This window comes from Agelaius phoeniceus, chromosome 5 (assembly GCF_051311805.1).
Source record: "Agelaius phoeniceus isolate bAgePho1 chromosome 5, bAgePho1.hap1, whole genome shotgun sequence".
Lineage (NCBI taxonomy): Eukaryota > Metazoa > Chordata > Aves > Passeriformes > Icteridae > Agelaius > Agelaius phoeniceus.
The window spans coordinates 60,096,544-60,109,292 of NC_135269.1; the positions used below are offsets into that span (position 1 = coordinate 60,096,544).

A 12,749-nucleotide genomic window follows, 5' to 3' on the forward strand; every position below is an offset into this window, starting at 1 on the left:
GGGTAAAAAGGGAGTGAAACACTGCATTTGTTGGTTTACTTCAGCTCATTTTGCTTCATTTGTCTTCAGTTGTATTCATATGGTTTCTAACATATAAATGGAACATATACTTCCTTGAAGGAGTTACTGTCTTGTGATAAAGACTAAATCCTGTATTTTGTAATTTAGTTATGAATTAATATTTCAGTCCATATTTGACCTCAAATGGTCAGTCACTTTAGTGATTTTGGTGCCAAATCAAGTTCAATCTGCTAACTTCTCCAGGGTCAGGGCTGTTGGAGAGCAGAGGGTGATTCTTCCCCCTCTCCTTCAAAACATGTACATTTGTTGCTAGTGGCAACTGTAGGATACTGAAGCAACAACAGCATGTTTCCTGAATATATCTTATTAATAGAAAGACTAGAGACACTATAATTTAACATGCCAGAGAGAAAGGCAGAAATTAAATACTACAACATAACATGCCAGAAAGAAAGTCAAAAATTAATTTCCATTTATACACTCGTGAGTCATTCTGTTAAAAGTAATCCATGGTGTGTTCATGGTGAGGGGAGAAAGAAGTCAAAATAGTGGCCATTGCTGTCACCATCTGCTAGTGTTCTGTGTCAGGTTGTCCTATTGGTCAGAAGTGGAGGTTGCTGCTCTTAGATAGAGGAAGAAGCCTTGCAGGTGAGAAGGGATTCTTGTTGCAAGAGGATTTGAAGAAGTTGAAGCTTCATGTGTGGTTTATGAGACTAGGTTATTTTTTAGCATTTTTTTATCATTGCATTGGAGTGGTAATCCATATCTGATGTACTTCAGGTGGAAGTTTTATTTTGACATGTTAGGATGTATATATAAGAAACTGTATTCTTCATTGAACAGTACATAATACATGGATTTATGACAGCTCTATTTCTCCACTTTGGCTCTTTGGAATTTCTATTTTTTTAGCCAAAAGCTCTTGTGGGACCTCCTGATGAGACTTGGGTGTTGCCAGAGCAGTGGTTGGAGATTAAAACACAGTGTAACCACCCCCATGCCTATGAAATGCAGCCCCTAGTGAGTGCAAGCAACAGCAGGCAAACAGGGCATGAGGAAAGGCTCCTCTCCACAGAGACCATTCCACTGAGTGGAAGAACCAAGGACGTGCAGCCCAGGAACCAGACCATGACATCTGGGGGCTGCTAACAGAGTCAGTAGTTGGTGCAAAGGGCACAAAAAGGCGCCCTCATCCCGAGTCTCAGCAGTGAACACTTGCTCAGGGTTGATCAGAACTCATTCCCTGGTAGCTACTGGAGTCTCAGCATCAGCTGGGACAAGGATCTCCACCCAGATACGCCTGATGGTAGGTGTAGCTCCTCAGGTCTCAGGTTGCCCAGTGCCTGATGTCTCTCTGTCAAGCTGGATCTGACAGTCACCTCTTCTGCAGAAGGTGTGTTACTGATTTCTTCACTTGTATAATCAGCTTGAAGAAATGGCATGAAGTGAGCCAAGGAAGTTTAGGTTTGATATTAGAAAAAAGTTCTTCACCCAGACAGTGGCTGGGCCCTGGAACCTGAGGGAAATGGTCACAGCACCAAGGCTGACAGAGTTAAGAAACATTTGGACAAAACATTCAGGCACACAATGTGATTTCTGGGCCTGTCCTCTGAAGGACCAGGAGATGGATTTGATGATGCTGGTTGGTCCCTTCCAACTCAAAATAATGATTTTAACATTCTCAGCCTTTACAACACTTTAGTGGTGACTAGAAAGACAGGTAAGGTACAAGCTGCTGGGTAGCTATTTATATATTTTCTTTTTGTGCTGCCAGGTGGATCTGTGTTTTTTTTAATTAACTGTTGACTTTTTTCCCTTTGCAAGTCTGTAACAGATACTTGTCTGGAAAATACAACTGTGAGAAAAACAGTATTTGAGGAAGAAAACATACTAGTTTTTAAAGTCCAGTTAAGCTGGAGGCTTTCTGGGTACATTTGGCTTCTGGTTTACTGACTTAAGAACGTTTTAACAGAATCACATTTGTTTGAGAACAAAATTTCATTTGGGACTGACTTTCAGAGCTTGAAACCAGTTCCTTCTGGGAACATGGTGTAACTTTATCAGAGAAAGGCCGTAAGAGCTCTCTCCTAAACTTAGCAGACTTTAGTGCTTCATCCTGGATGTGATTTGGTGTAATGGCAGGCTGCTGCTGGGCCCCCTCAGCTGTGCCCTTGGCAGTGTGCCCTTCCTGTGATGCTGGCTGGGGTGTGGTACAACTGCAGCGCTTGCTGCGTGAAATGGCATTTGTTTATAGTAGCTGCTGTTTGGAACGGAAGAAGGCAGCGTTCCTTGGCATTTCACTGGCACTTTGGGTATGCATTCAAGCCCAAGGTGGCCTCCAAAAGACTAGTAAGTAAGATAGGAATGAAAAATTCATTCTGTGCTGCTGTTTGAGGTTCCAAAAGCTACCATGTCTCAGCCTGCTCCCTTCTGGGAGGGATTTTACTGGTGCTTCTATTAATGTTTGATGGTAGGATGATATCTTTGGAAGGAATGTTAACAGTCCCAGGAGGAATTATAATTTTGTTTGATAACGACCAGATGTAGAAACTGCTTCATGCTTGTGACATACCAGTGCTCTCTCTTTTTAGGCATAAATTTTCTAGAATTGGAGATGGTAGTACAGTTTTGTTCTACAAAAAGAACACAAATAGTGCTTTTCATATATAGCAAAGCTGTCCCTGGAAGTTCATATCAACAATTTCTTGGAGTTAGTTAAAAACACATCTCCTTATGCCCTGTTTCCTTCTGGATTTGTAGACTTTGTTTCTGAAAACATAAGATGACCTCTGGCAAAATTAAAAAGAATGATTAAATTACAAATAATTTACAATAATTTATCATTGCTATTAACATTCTGAATTATAATCCACTTAAAATCTTACTTGAAACATGGAACATAATTTTGTTCCTTGAGTGATAACTTCAGAGTTCTTTTGATCTTTCTTATGTTTTTTGTTGTTTGTTTTATGTGTGTGAATTTATTTAGAAAGCCTCCATTTAAGGCTGCCTCCGGTTCAAAGAGCTCAGTGTTAGAAGGCACCTGTCTAATTAAGCTAAATTTGCATTTGAGAAAAAAGAGCAGGCAAGAATTCGGCTCGTAAAGCAGACACCATTTGTACAAACAAGAAAGAGATCCAAATAGCTGAGACTTTCAGCAATTAATAACAGCTGTAAGAAATTTATGTGTAGAGATTCAGACTTATAACTCTACAGAACCTTGAGAGCCTTGCCTAGGAGCATAAAAGCTTTTGCTTTTAGGAGTTGGAGAGATGGACCCACACTCATTAGTAAATTTTGTAAAGCTCCTATCTCTTAGGAAGCTTACAGTGTAATTCTTCTGATGCTCACCCTCCCCCTTGCTTCCTCTTCTTTACCACTTCAGATTGACATTTCCTGTAGAACCTCTGTGGACATGGCAAAAGATTCATATAAACTAGAATATAGTTTATTCCATATTTTATTCGATATATGAAGAATTAAGTTGACCTAATTTTATTCGCATTTTCTGTTAGCAAAAACATGTCTTTGGTTGTGTTCATCTGAAAATCTTAAAGGGGAATTTTGTTTTTCCCTCAGATTGAGGTAGTTCTTAATCTGACAAATTTCTTTCTCCCAAGTGTTTTTTTCATTTGACACAGTCTGATTTCCTTCTGAAACGATGCTTTCCTAAAGGTAGGAGAATCAGGTTCAGGTTTTAGCCACTTTAGGATAAAGCTTTGTTTACCTAAAAGTAGTCACTATGAGTGCAGAATGTTCATAGAGAGGGATTCCTGCTGTTGTGTGCCTGTTCCTCATGGGAACAGGAGGTTTTCCTCAGGTGGTCTTCTTCTATAGCAGTCTTACCTGCAAGACATTCTTATCCATTACTTCATAATGAAAACATATTTTTTTGTCTGTGAAGGTTTCAGATAAAGAGGCCTGAAGTCTCTTTTGGTTTTTAGGAATGGAGATCATTCATTAGTTGAGGAAAAGAAGGGAATGTCTGAAGATGGAGTGACTGCACGAGGACAGACCCAAGTGCTCCTGCATTCCCTGTGGCAAGGAGCAGAGCCAGCAGCTCCTGGGCAGGAGTGCAGGGTTGTGCCCCGGTGTGCTGAATGCTGTTCCACATTCCAGGCTGCTGGCCTTCATGGCTCACAGGCAGTCCTGGGTTTGCCAGCAGTCAGCTTTTCCTCCATAAATTTTTCTGAGCCCTTTTGAACTTAAATAACTTCTTAAATAACCATGATACCCAAGGGAAGAAAGTTCACCTTAAGTTTTTACCATCATATTGCATATATTGCATAAGTCTTTTTTTTGTTTGTTTTGGAGTTTCCATCAACTTGGCTCAATTTGTATGGGATGAGGCAGTGGACAGCCATTTCCTATTTGCCTTCTCTGTATCTCTCTAGATTTTGTAGCACTCTGCTGTCTTGTTTTCTTGGCTGGAGAGTTCTGGTATGTTCAGATGCTTCCCATATGGAAGGCATTTTGTGATTTTAGTCACTCTCACTGCTCTTGTTTTACCTTTTCCAGAACAGAAGAATAGCAAATGACCCCAGAACATCAACAACAACAAAAAAATGAATGGAATTTTCTGGATTTCTAATAATATAATATTCTCAGCATTTTAAGGTTTGAGTGTTAAGAGATTGCTTTTACTGTTGTCTCTTACCCAGTGGGAGCATGGAGCAACATGTCCACGAGGGAGAACAGTAAAATTAAATTGTCAGAACTGTTGTGTTTCATAACAGTGGGCAGTTGATTTTTTGTAAGATTCCATGCAGGGTTTTGATGCATTTTGCTTCAAGTTCACTGTAGAAGAGAAATACTTCAGCTTTTCTTCTGTATTTTACCAAGTATTCCCTCTAAGAGCAGTTTAAAAATAGGATTTAATTGTATTTTGATTGGACTTTGCTGTAAATTTATTTTTGCCCCTGGAAAAGGCAGTAATTAAAAGACAAAAAAATGCTGGCTAGTGTTTGCTAATTGTTTTTAGTGTTTCTTTCAATACAATTAGAAGGTTTGTCATTGTAGCTGTGAAGATGGTCAGTTCTCTGCATACCTGCTGACAAAATACTGAGAGTCTAGAAATGGTGTGTCGTCTTCTTGTGTTAATTGAGTGTTTATGCTTGGGTGGTGATGAACAGTCTAATAGTGGTAGACCACAGAGTACCAAGTGATTACTTCAGAAAAAAGAAAAACAAGTTTAATATTTATCTCTGCATGCATGTGTTACCTAATGCATATCATTACATAGCATTTTAGGAATAAGAAAGACTAATAACTTGAAATAATGGTTGTTGAATAGCTTTTTATGTTCTAATAGTATTTGACAATTATATTTCTGAAAAGGAAATGGAGATTGTGTTTGTGACTCACAGGTTTCTAAATGGTTGGATTTTTTAATGCCAACAATATTTTAAAGTCTACTCAAAAGAAAAAATAATTTACATTTAGCAGACTGTACTGGAAAAAATGAAATCTAAGCTGAATAAACTGTATATTCATGCCCTAAATTGCAAATGAAGATGTTGTTGAAGCATTCATCATAGCTTATCTTTGCAATTCAATAAAAGGCCATTCAGAAATACCAAAACTGGAGTTCTCTCATTGATGCCCTTCCTAACACTGTGAAACTATGAATTGGCAGAAGAGCCAGTTGCATTGGGAATGCCAGGATGAGTTACTCAACCTGTAGGCAGAATTTAAGCCATCAAGAGAAGTGTTGAAGACTTGATCTTTACATATATCCTAGAAAAATAAAAGTGAAAAAACCAAAGAACAACAGGAATCTCTTGCTAAGAATTCTGAACTAGAGGAAAAAAATTGCCAAAAATGTAGAATTAGCAGTCAGACTGATGTAATAACTCAGTATGTTTTTTTCCTTCCCTCATCTTTCTGTACTAATATTTGATTGCTCCAGAAGATGCAAGCAAAGCTAAATGGGTAAACCCAAGATCTTCCTCAGTTTAAAGCAGTGTTTTGTTATTTATAACAAAAAATAAAAATCAGATAAAAATCATAAATAACTCCAAAAGGAAATACAGTAATATCTTTCCTTCCTTCCTGGTGTCCACAAAGGACAGTAAGAAAACACTTCTGAATATAAAAATCAACTGGGATTGAAGATAGGAAAAATAACCCCTTTCAAACCAAAATCAAATACAGTAGCTTGAGAAGGACTCAGAAGAACTCTGTTTTCTTAACCTGTTCCAGTGAATTTTTGAACTTACCACCACACTGCATTTCCCTACCCTACCCTGGATTTTCTATAGTTGTACCATTTCATGTGACCAAAATAGCAACATGGACATTTGTGGTCAGAACAAAGTGAGATGATGGTACCATCCAAAATAAGGAGTCCAGGCACTGATGGATGTGCCTGTGTTCTTGGCACCCTGCTTTCAGATATATGCATGAAGTACAAGCTATTTCACTATGCATTCTTCTTCTTGCTTGTGGAATCATTCAGGCTGGAAAAGACTATTTTAGGGCCATCAAGTCCAACCATTAGATTTTTATTTTTAGGTGTTCCTAGTTTTTGATCTGTGTGTCCAAAATGGTCCTGTGCCCAACAGATGAAATTTCAGGGTTTGTAACGTAGGTCCTTTTGTGGTGGTTTGTTGGGTTTAAGCTTCAGATCACAGGTGGGAGCTGTCACTGTCACTGGGAGCTTGCTGGCACCATGAAACCAGGAGGGTCAGAAATCTGGTTTGTAGTAGGATTAGCTGGTCAGAGAATGTGCTGAACCTTCCATTTGCAGTTTACTCTCCTCTCAGTGTACCAGATAAAGACATGTGTTGGGAGCCAAAAATGAAAGAGGGAAGCAAACAACCAACATAATTTTAAGTAGGAACACCTGCAAAAATTTTTATTTTTTATCCTTCAAATGGATTCCTTCTTTCTCTTCCGTCTAGTTGCATGTGGTACTGATGTAAATTCATTTACTTCATTAGATTTCTCATAATAACTTAAATCATTGATAAATCAGTTCAAAACACCCCTTTTTAAATCTGACCATTTATTGACTGAAGAATTTTATTATCTGAAAGGGGTAGCAGGCAGATAAATTTAGTATGCAATGCAGCTTGCAGTGCTGGCCTTTTAAGCAAAGGCGTAATAGCAGCTGCTGTGCAGGTGGTGAGTGTTGCCAGTGGCATTTGTTTCTGACCAACCATGTTCTCTTTGACTCCAAATGGTCTGTCTGTCTGTCTTGAACATTTGCAGTGTGTTAACAGGAAAAGGAATTATGAGGAAGATGACTTAGAAGTGGGATAAATATAAGTACAGTTTTTACTCATGATGAAGGAAGTATTTGGATCTTTTTAGTATGCAATTTTTTACTCAAAAGCAAATTCTAAGTGCTGAAATATCAGCTAACTACAGATTTATCTTTTTTTATTACATGAAGGAGAAAATACCGTTAATATGGTGTTTTTTAGATGTGGTTAATTTGAAGTAGATGTAAATGTAAGTTATAGCAGCTTTTGATGGCACAAATGCTTAAGTTACTTTGCAAATGTATTTGGAAAGTGTATACTTCTTATTTTCAAGAGGTCTGAATACAAAAAATAACAGCATCAACCTGTTTGGGGAAGTCTTTGTTAATTATATGACAGAGAGGTCATATCACTTCAACCCTGGACTGAAGTCTGTGGAAAATAGTCAGTTTTGAAATGTGAGTAAGTTGTAGTAACCAAGTACAGCTTTCTTTGGAACAGGATATAAAATATAATTTCACTTTGGTTGTTTATTTAAAAAAATAGGAGCTGCAAGACAAAAAAACCCCAACCTCATCTCTTGCCTGGTGGTGTCAGACCTTGGTGATTTTGTTTTGGTTGTTAAAAAAATTAATTAGTGCATATTAAAGCATATTATATGCCCTGAGATGAGCATCATAGACTACCTAGGAAGATGAGGTTTTTTTCTCTTTTTAATAGATGTTTTCAGTATTTTGTATACTGATACAACTTTCCATAGTGTTGGCAGCAGCTGCAGATGAGAAGTGCATTAAGGTTTGGGTCAGTGTCTCTAGATTGTTTCCTGATGTGTATTAATGAGATCTTTCCTCCTTCAGCTAGCAGGCAGGAGCTTTTGAATAACTTGATATTCTTCGTATTTCTTCTCAGTTGTGCTCAAGAAGATGAGTCTAATGTCAGGGATTTCAAAAGCTCTTCTTTATCTGATTCTATACTGATTATACTGTACTTCTGTATCTGATTCTATACGTCATTTGCTCACCAGGGATTTCAAAAGCTCGTGTGTATCTGATTCTGTACTTCATGAGTCTTTGCAAGCTCTTTGACGTGAGACCTGCTCTTGGTTTGGCCAGGTTCCTCCCTGTGCACGCCTCCCCCGTGTCCCAAAGGGGTGTGAGAGGTGACAGTGAGAATGTGAGACGCTGCTCTGGTTTCTCATGGCCCCTGCAGGGCTGGGCAGCCCGGTACGGTGGCTCTTTGCTCAGTGTGCTCTCTGGTTCCCATGGCCCTGCAGGGCTGGGCAGCCCGGTGCGGTGGCTCTTTGCTCAGTGTGCGCTGTGGATTCTCATGGCCCCTGAGGGCTGGGCAGCCCGGTGCGGTGGCTCTTTGCTCAGTGTGCTCTCTGGTTCCCATGGCCCTGCAGGGCTGGGCAGCCCGGTGCGGTGGCTCTTTGCTCAGGGTGCTGCTCTCTGGTTCCCATGGCCCTGCAGGGCTGGGCAGCCCGGTGCGGTGGCTCTTTGCTCAGTGTGCTGCTCTCTGGTTCCTCATGGCCCCTGCAGGGCTGGGCAGCCCGGTGCGGTGGCTCTTTGCTCAGTGTGCGCTGTGGTTTCTCATGGCCCTGCAGGGCTGGGCAGCCCGGTGCGGTGATTCTTTGCTCAGGGTGCGCTGTGGTTTCTCATGGCCCCTGAGGGCTGGGCAGCCCGGTGCGGTGGCTCTTTGCTCAGTGTGCTGCTCTCTGGTTCCTCATGGCCCTGCAGGGCTGGGCAGCCCGGTGCGGTGGCTCTTTCCTCAGTGTGCGCTGTGGTTCCCATGGCCCCTGCAGGGCTGGGCAGCCCGGTGCGGTGGCTCTTTGCTCAGGGTGCTGCTCTCTGGTTCCCATGGCCCCTGAGGGCTGGGCAGCCCGGTGCGGTGGCTCTTTGCTCAGTGTGCGCTGTGGTTTCTCATGGCCCTGCAGGGCTGGGCAGCCCGGTGCGGTGGCTCTTTGCTCAGTGTGCTCTCTGTGCCATTGCAGGCCCGAGCCTCAGCAGAAAGCTCCCTCTGCTCCGCCGCCTCCGCCGCCGCCCCCGCCGCCGCCCCTGCCGGAGCCCGCCCCGCCCGAGCCCGAGGAGGAGATTCTGGGCTCCGACGATGAGGAGCAGGAGGATCCCGCAGATTACTGTAAAGGTGAGTGCAGGTCACTGCTGCTGAGGCTGAACACTGCCATGCCAGTCTGGTTCTGGTTCTTGAGGGATTTTTAAAAAGCTGATCTTTAATTACGGAATTTACTTATACAAGAATTAGGAACAGCTCATCATTTCAGGTCCTGAAACAATTATGCATCAGGACCTGAAATGATGAGCTGTTTCTAATTTATAATTGTCTTCAGGATTACTTTTTCACTTAGCCATACCTTGTTTATGCATTTTTTAGTAGATATACAAGTGTGGCATCCCTGTATTCTTCCTGATGTCCTAATTATAAGAATAGAGAATAAACTTCTCTTGATTCATGTGAGTTGTAAGAGAAACAAAAACACCCAAACCAAGACAAACAACTCATACTCCAAAATATTCTAAAATGCTTCGGTGCCTTTAGGAGCATTACCTAAATTTATTTTTCAACTGTATCCTTTATTTTTCCTTTCTTCTTTCAACTTGCACTAGCCTAAGATGTTACATGCTTCTTTTCCACATGTTGTATTTCACAGCTCTCAGCATTGTCTGAGGCTCTCTACATCTTCATTTTAACTCAATTTCCTTAATTTTTGTTTTGGTTATATTCAGGTTTTAAATATGGTTAAATGCATAAAAGCATGACTGCAGTACAACAGTGTCAATACTTAAATTTATTTTAGTGTCACTGCTAAAGTTGCAAGTCTGTTCCCATTAGGGTAGAGTGTACATTGTACTTAGATGAAAAATGATAAATAAAAGTTCTGTCAACTCTGGGTTACTTGTTGTAGATTTCAAGAATACATACATCAGAATTTTATCTCTTCAGATCAGTATTTTTGAATAGTCAAAAAGCACTCTATGCACACTGACTGTATCTGGTATTCTGTATTCCTCATACCAAAACCCACTTCCTGTGTCAAATGTGATATTGTCTTCATAATCAGAAGTTTCTGTGTAAGCCTGAAAATGTGCTATTTCAAGGATTCCCCTTCCTAGCCTGGAAAAGTGTTTTGCATTTACATATTTAACAATGGAAAGTGGCTATTTCATTTTGGTGTAAGAAGTTTTATTAATATATTGTATTTCAAATGTATAAGTGGCTTACAAATGCTAATAGTGAAAGCCAAACAATAAACTCAAACTAGATGTTAAAGTCTGCAGCAGGGAAGAGAAAAATATGTTGCTAAACCATGCTCAAGTATTTTGGTTTGTTTTTTTTATTATTTGTGTTAAAACACATTTGTTCTGCAAGATAACTCTTTGGGTGTCTTTAAAGTGTTCCATCAGTGAATAAGGGTTTGTTGAAACATCTGTGTACTCATAAACATCTGTATTTCCTTGAGATTAAGCATTTCAAAGCTCTGACTTTATTCTTTCCTGAAGTAAGGGCTGCATTTAATTTCAAACAATGCGTTGTTGTCTGTTTTCCAGTATCCCTTGCAAAATGTCACCATCTGCAGAAGCTAGATCACAAAACAAAAAAATATTCTAAGTAGAGAGTCTGCTTATGAGTTACCTGTTTAACTAGAGCAGGTCAGTAGTGAGACCTGTATACTTCTGAAATAAACTACATTGCACTAAGAATACTTGTAGGCTTCCTGAAAAATTAAAGGGAACTTCTGTATGCATAAAGGTTCTTCTGAATTCTTCTGATCCTGAGGCTTTGAATTTTTTAAAGTACATTAAGGATGGTTCAAGCTTTGGTTCATTTGGATGTCATGATCATTACTTGTTTCTGTGAGAGCAATGCTTTTGTTGCTTCAGTAGAGGATTTGCTTATTTTCTGACCCTAATTTCCTGTAAGACTGAGCAGTGCATTTCCTTCTTTCACTCTGCTGGTGTGCAACTGAAGGGGGGGGTCTCCATAAGAATCTGAATTCCATGACCACACTGGGATTTGTTTATATATTTTATGTTCTGTACAGGGAATGAGTTAAGTTACTTGGTGAAGAACTCCCGAAGGGTTTTTAGATGCATTTTCTATTTTTTGGAGAGATGTGTTATTAGTTTGAGTAGCGTTTTTTGTTTTGGGTAGCAAGGGGAAGATAAAGATTTGGAAATTATCATTTATTACTGGAGTGTCTCTTTTATTCCTAATTTTGTCTTCAAAATGGCAGTCTTCCAGGGTTTTTGACTGAAGCCCAGAGCATACTTCATCTCTTCTCAACCCCAGTCTGAAATTTTATAGGAGGGGAATTTTGATGATGACGATATAATTATTTTTTTCAGGAATTCAACATATGGCCTGTTTGCTGTACTTCCTGTTGAGTATTTTTGTTACTACTTTTATTTTTAAGGGCATGTTACTGTGTGCTGGGCTTGCATCTTGACCACATTACATGGTGATTAGTAAATAGTCATAGTAGTGTTTTTTAATGAGAAAATTGGATCAGTTTGTATTAGCACCTGATGTGAAAGAGGCTGACTAGCAGCCATCTGTGAAAAGCAGACTGACTTCCGTTCCCTGGGGGCTTCCTCCAGGGCCTGTTGAAGTCTGTGACATTACTTCTGTTTGTGTTACTGAATTTGCATAAAATGCTTTTCAAATATTTATTTAAGGAATGGAAATATCAAACATCCAACTGCATGATTTTTTGAGGGGTACTTTGTAAAACTAGTATTTCTTCTCTGAAAAGCCTTGAAACACTTGGTGATTTTTTTTTTTTTTTGCAAGAGTCTGTTGTGTCATGAATGTAATTGGAATTTTTTGCTTCTCTGATCATCTTCTCTGCCCCCTGGAGATGTCTCTCATTCATCCAGTTCACAAAGGGAATAATTCCCTATACAAACATAGAACGAGCCAGCTACAATTACCAATACATTCAGGAGACATTCAGGAATAATGACCTCATTTTTCTGACCCTCCTTCTTGCATGCATGTAGCTAGCTAGCTGTGAGAGACACTTTTTTCTTCTGTGTGTGCTGCAGTACAACAGGGTGGGTTTTTTGTGTTAAATTATCAGCAGTGCTTTTACTTATACATTGCATATTTTCAAATGCCAGTATTGTTTTTCCAAAAGCACATAATTTTTATCAGCTTGTTAATTTTGCATAGATGCTTTCTTGTTACTAATACTTAGAAATCCTTTTGGTATCATGGAGAACTGAAATGGTTACATTCATCATAGGATGACACCAGTTTTTGATATACACATAACTTAAGTGGGTTGTTACCTGGTTGTCCACAAGCTGTAAATGCATATGTTGCTGATAGGAGTAATCAGAGAGTAATGTGTACAGGAATGGTAACAGATCATTTCCAAAACTGCTCCTGCTGTGACTTAGGACAGTGGAAAGTATCTTGTGAAATATATATACTCATATGCTATATATGCTCCCACTGTTGGCATCTGTCACATATGCTGGTGTATTGTTATAATTAGTTGTGACA

The 12,749-nt window shown here is 39.8% G+C and overlaps 1 protein-coding gene across 5 annotated transcripts in view; it reads left to right on the top strand.

Moving 5' to 3' along the window:
• Positions 1–12,749, top strand: part of SRPK2 (SRSF protein kinase 2) — a 129,344-nt gene that overhangs the window by 79,221 nt on the left and 37,374 nt on the right. For all 5 annotated transcript variants that reach the window (XM_077179114.1, XM_077179115.1, XM_054631798.2 and 2 more), the window contains one exon: positions 9,217–9,368. In XM_077179114.1, coding sequence (XP_077035229.1) covers positions 9,217–9,368 — 152 coding nt within the window. The remainder of the gene's footprint in view (positions 1–9,216; positions 9,369–12,749) is intronic.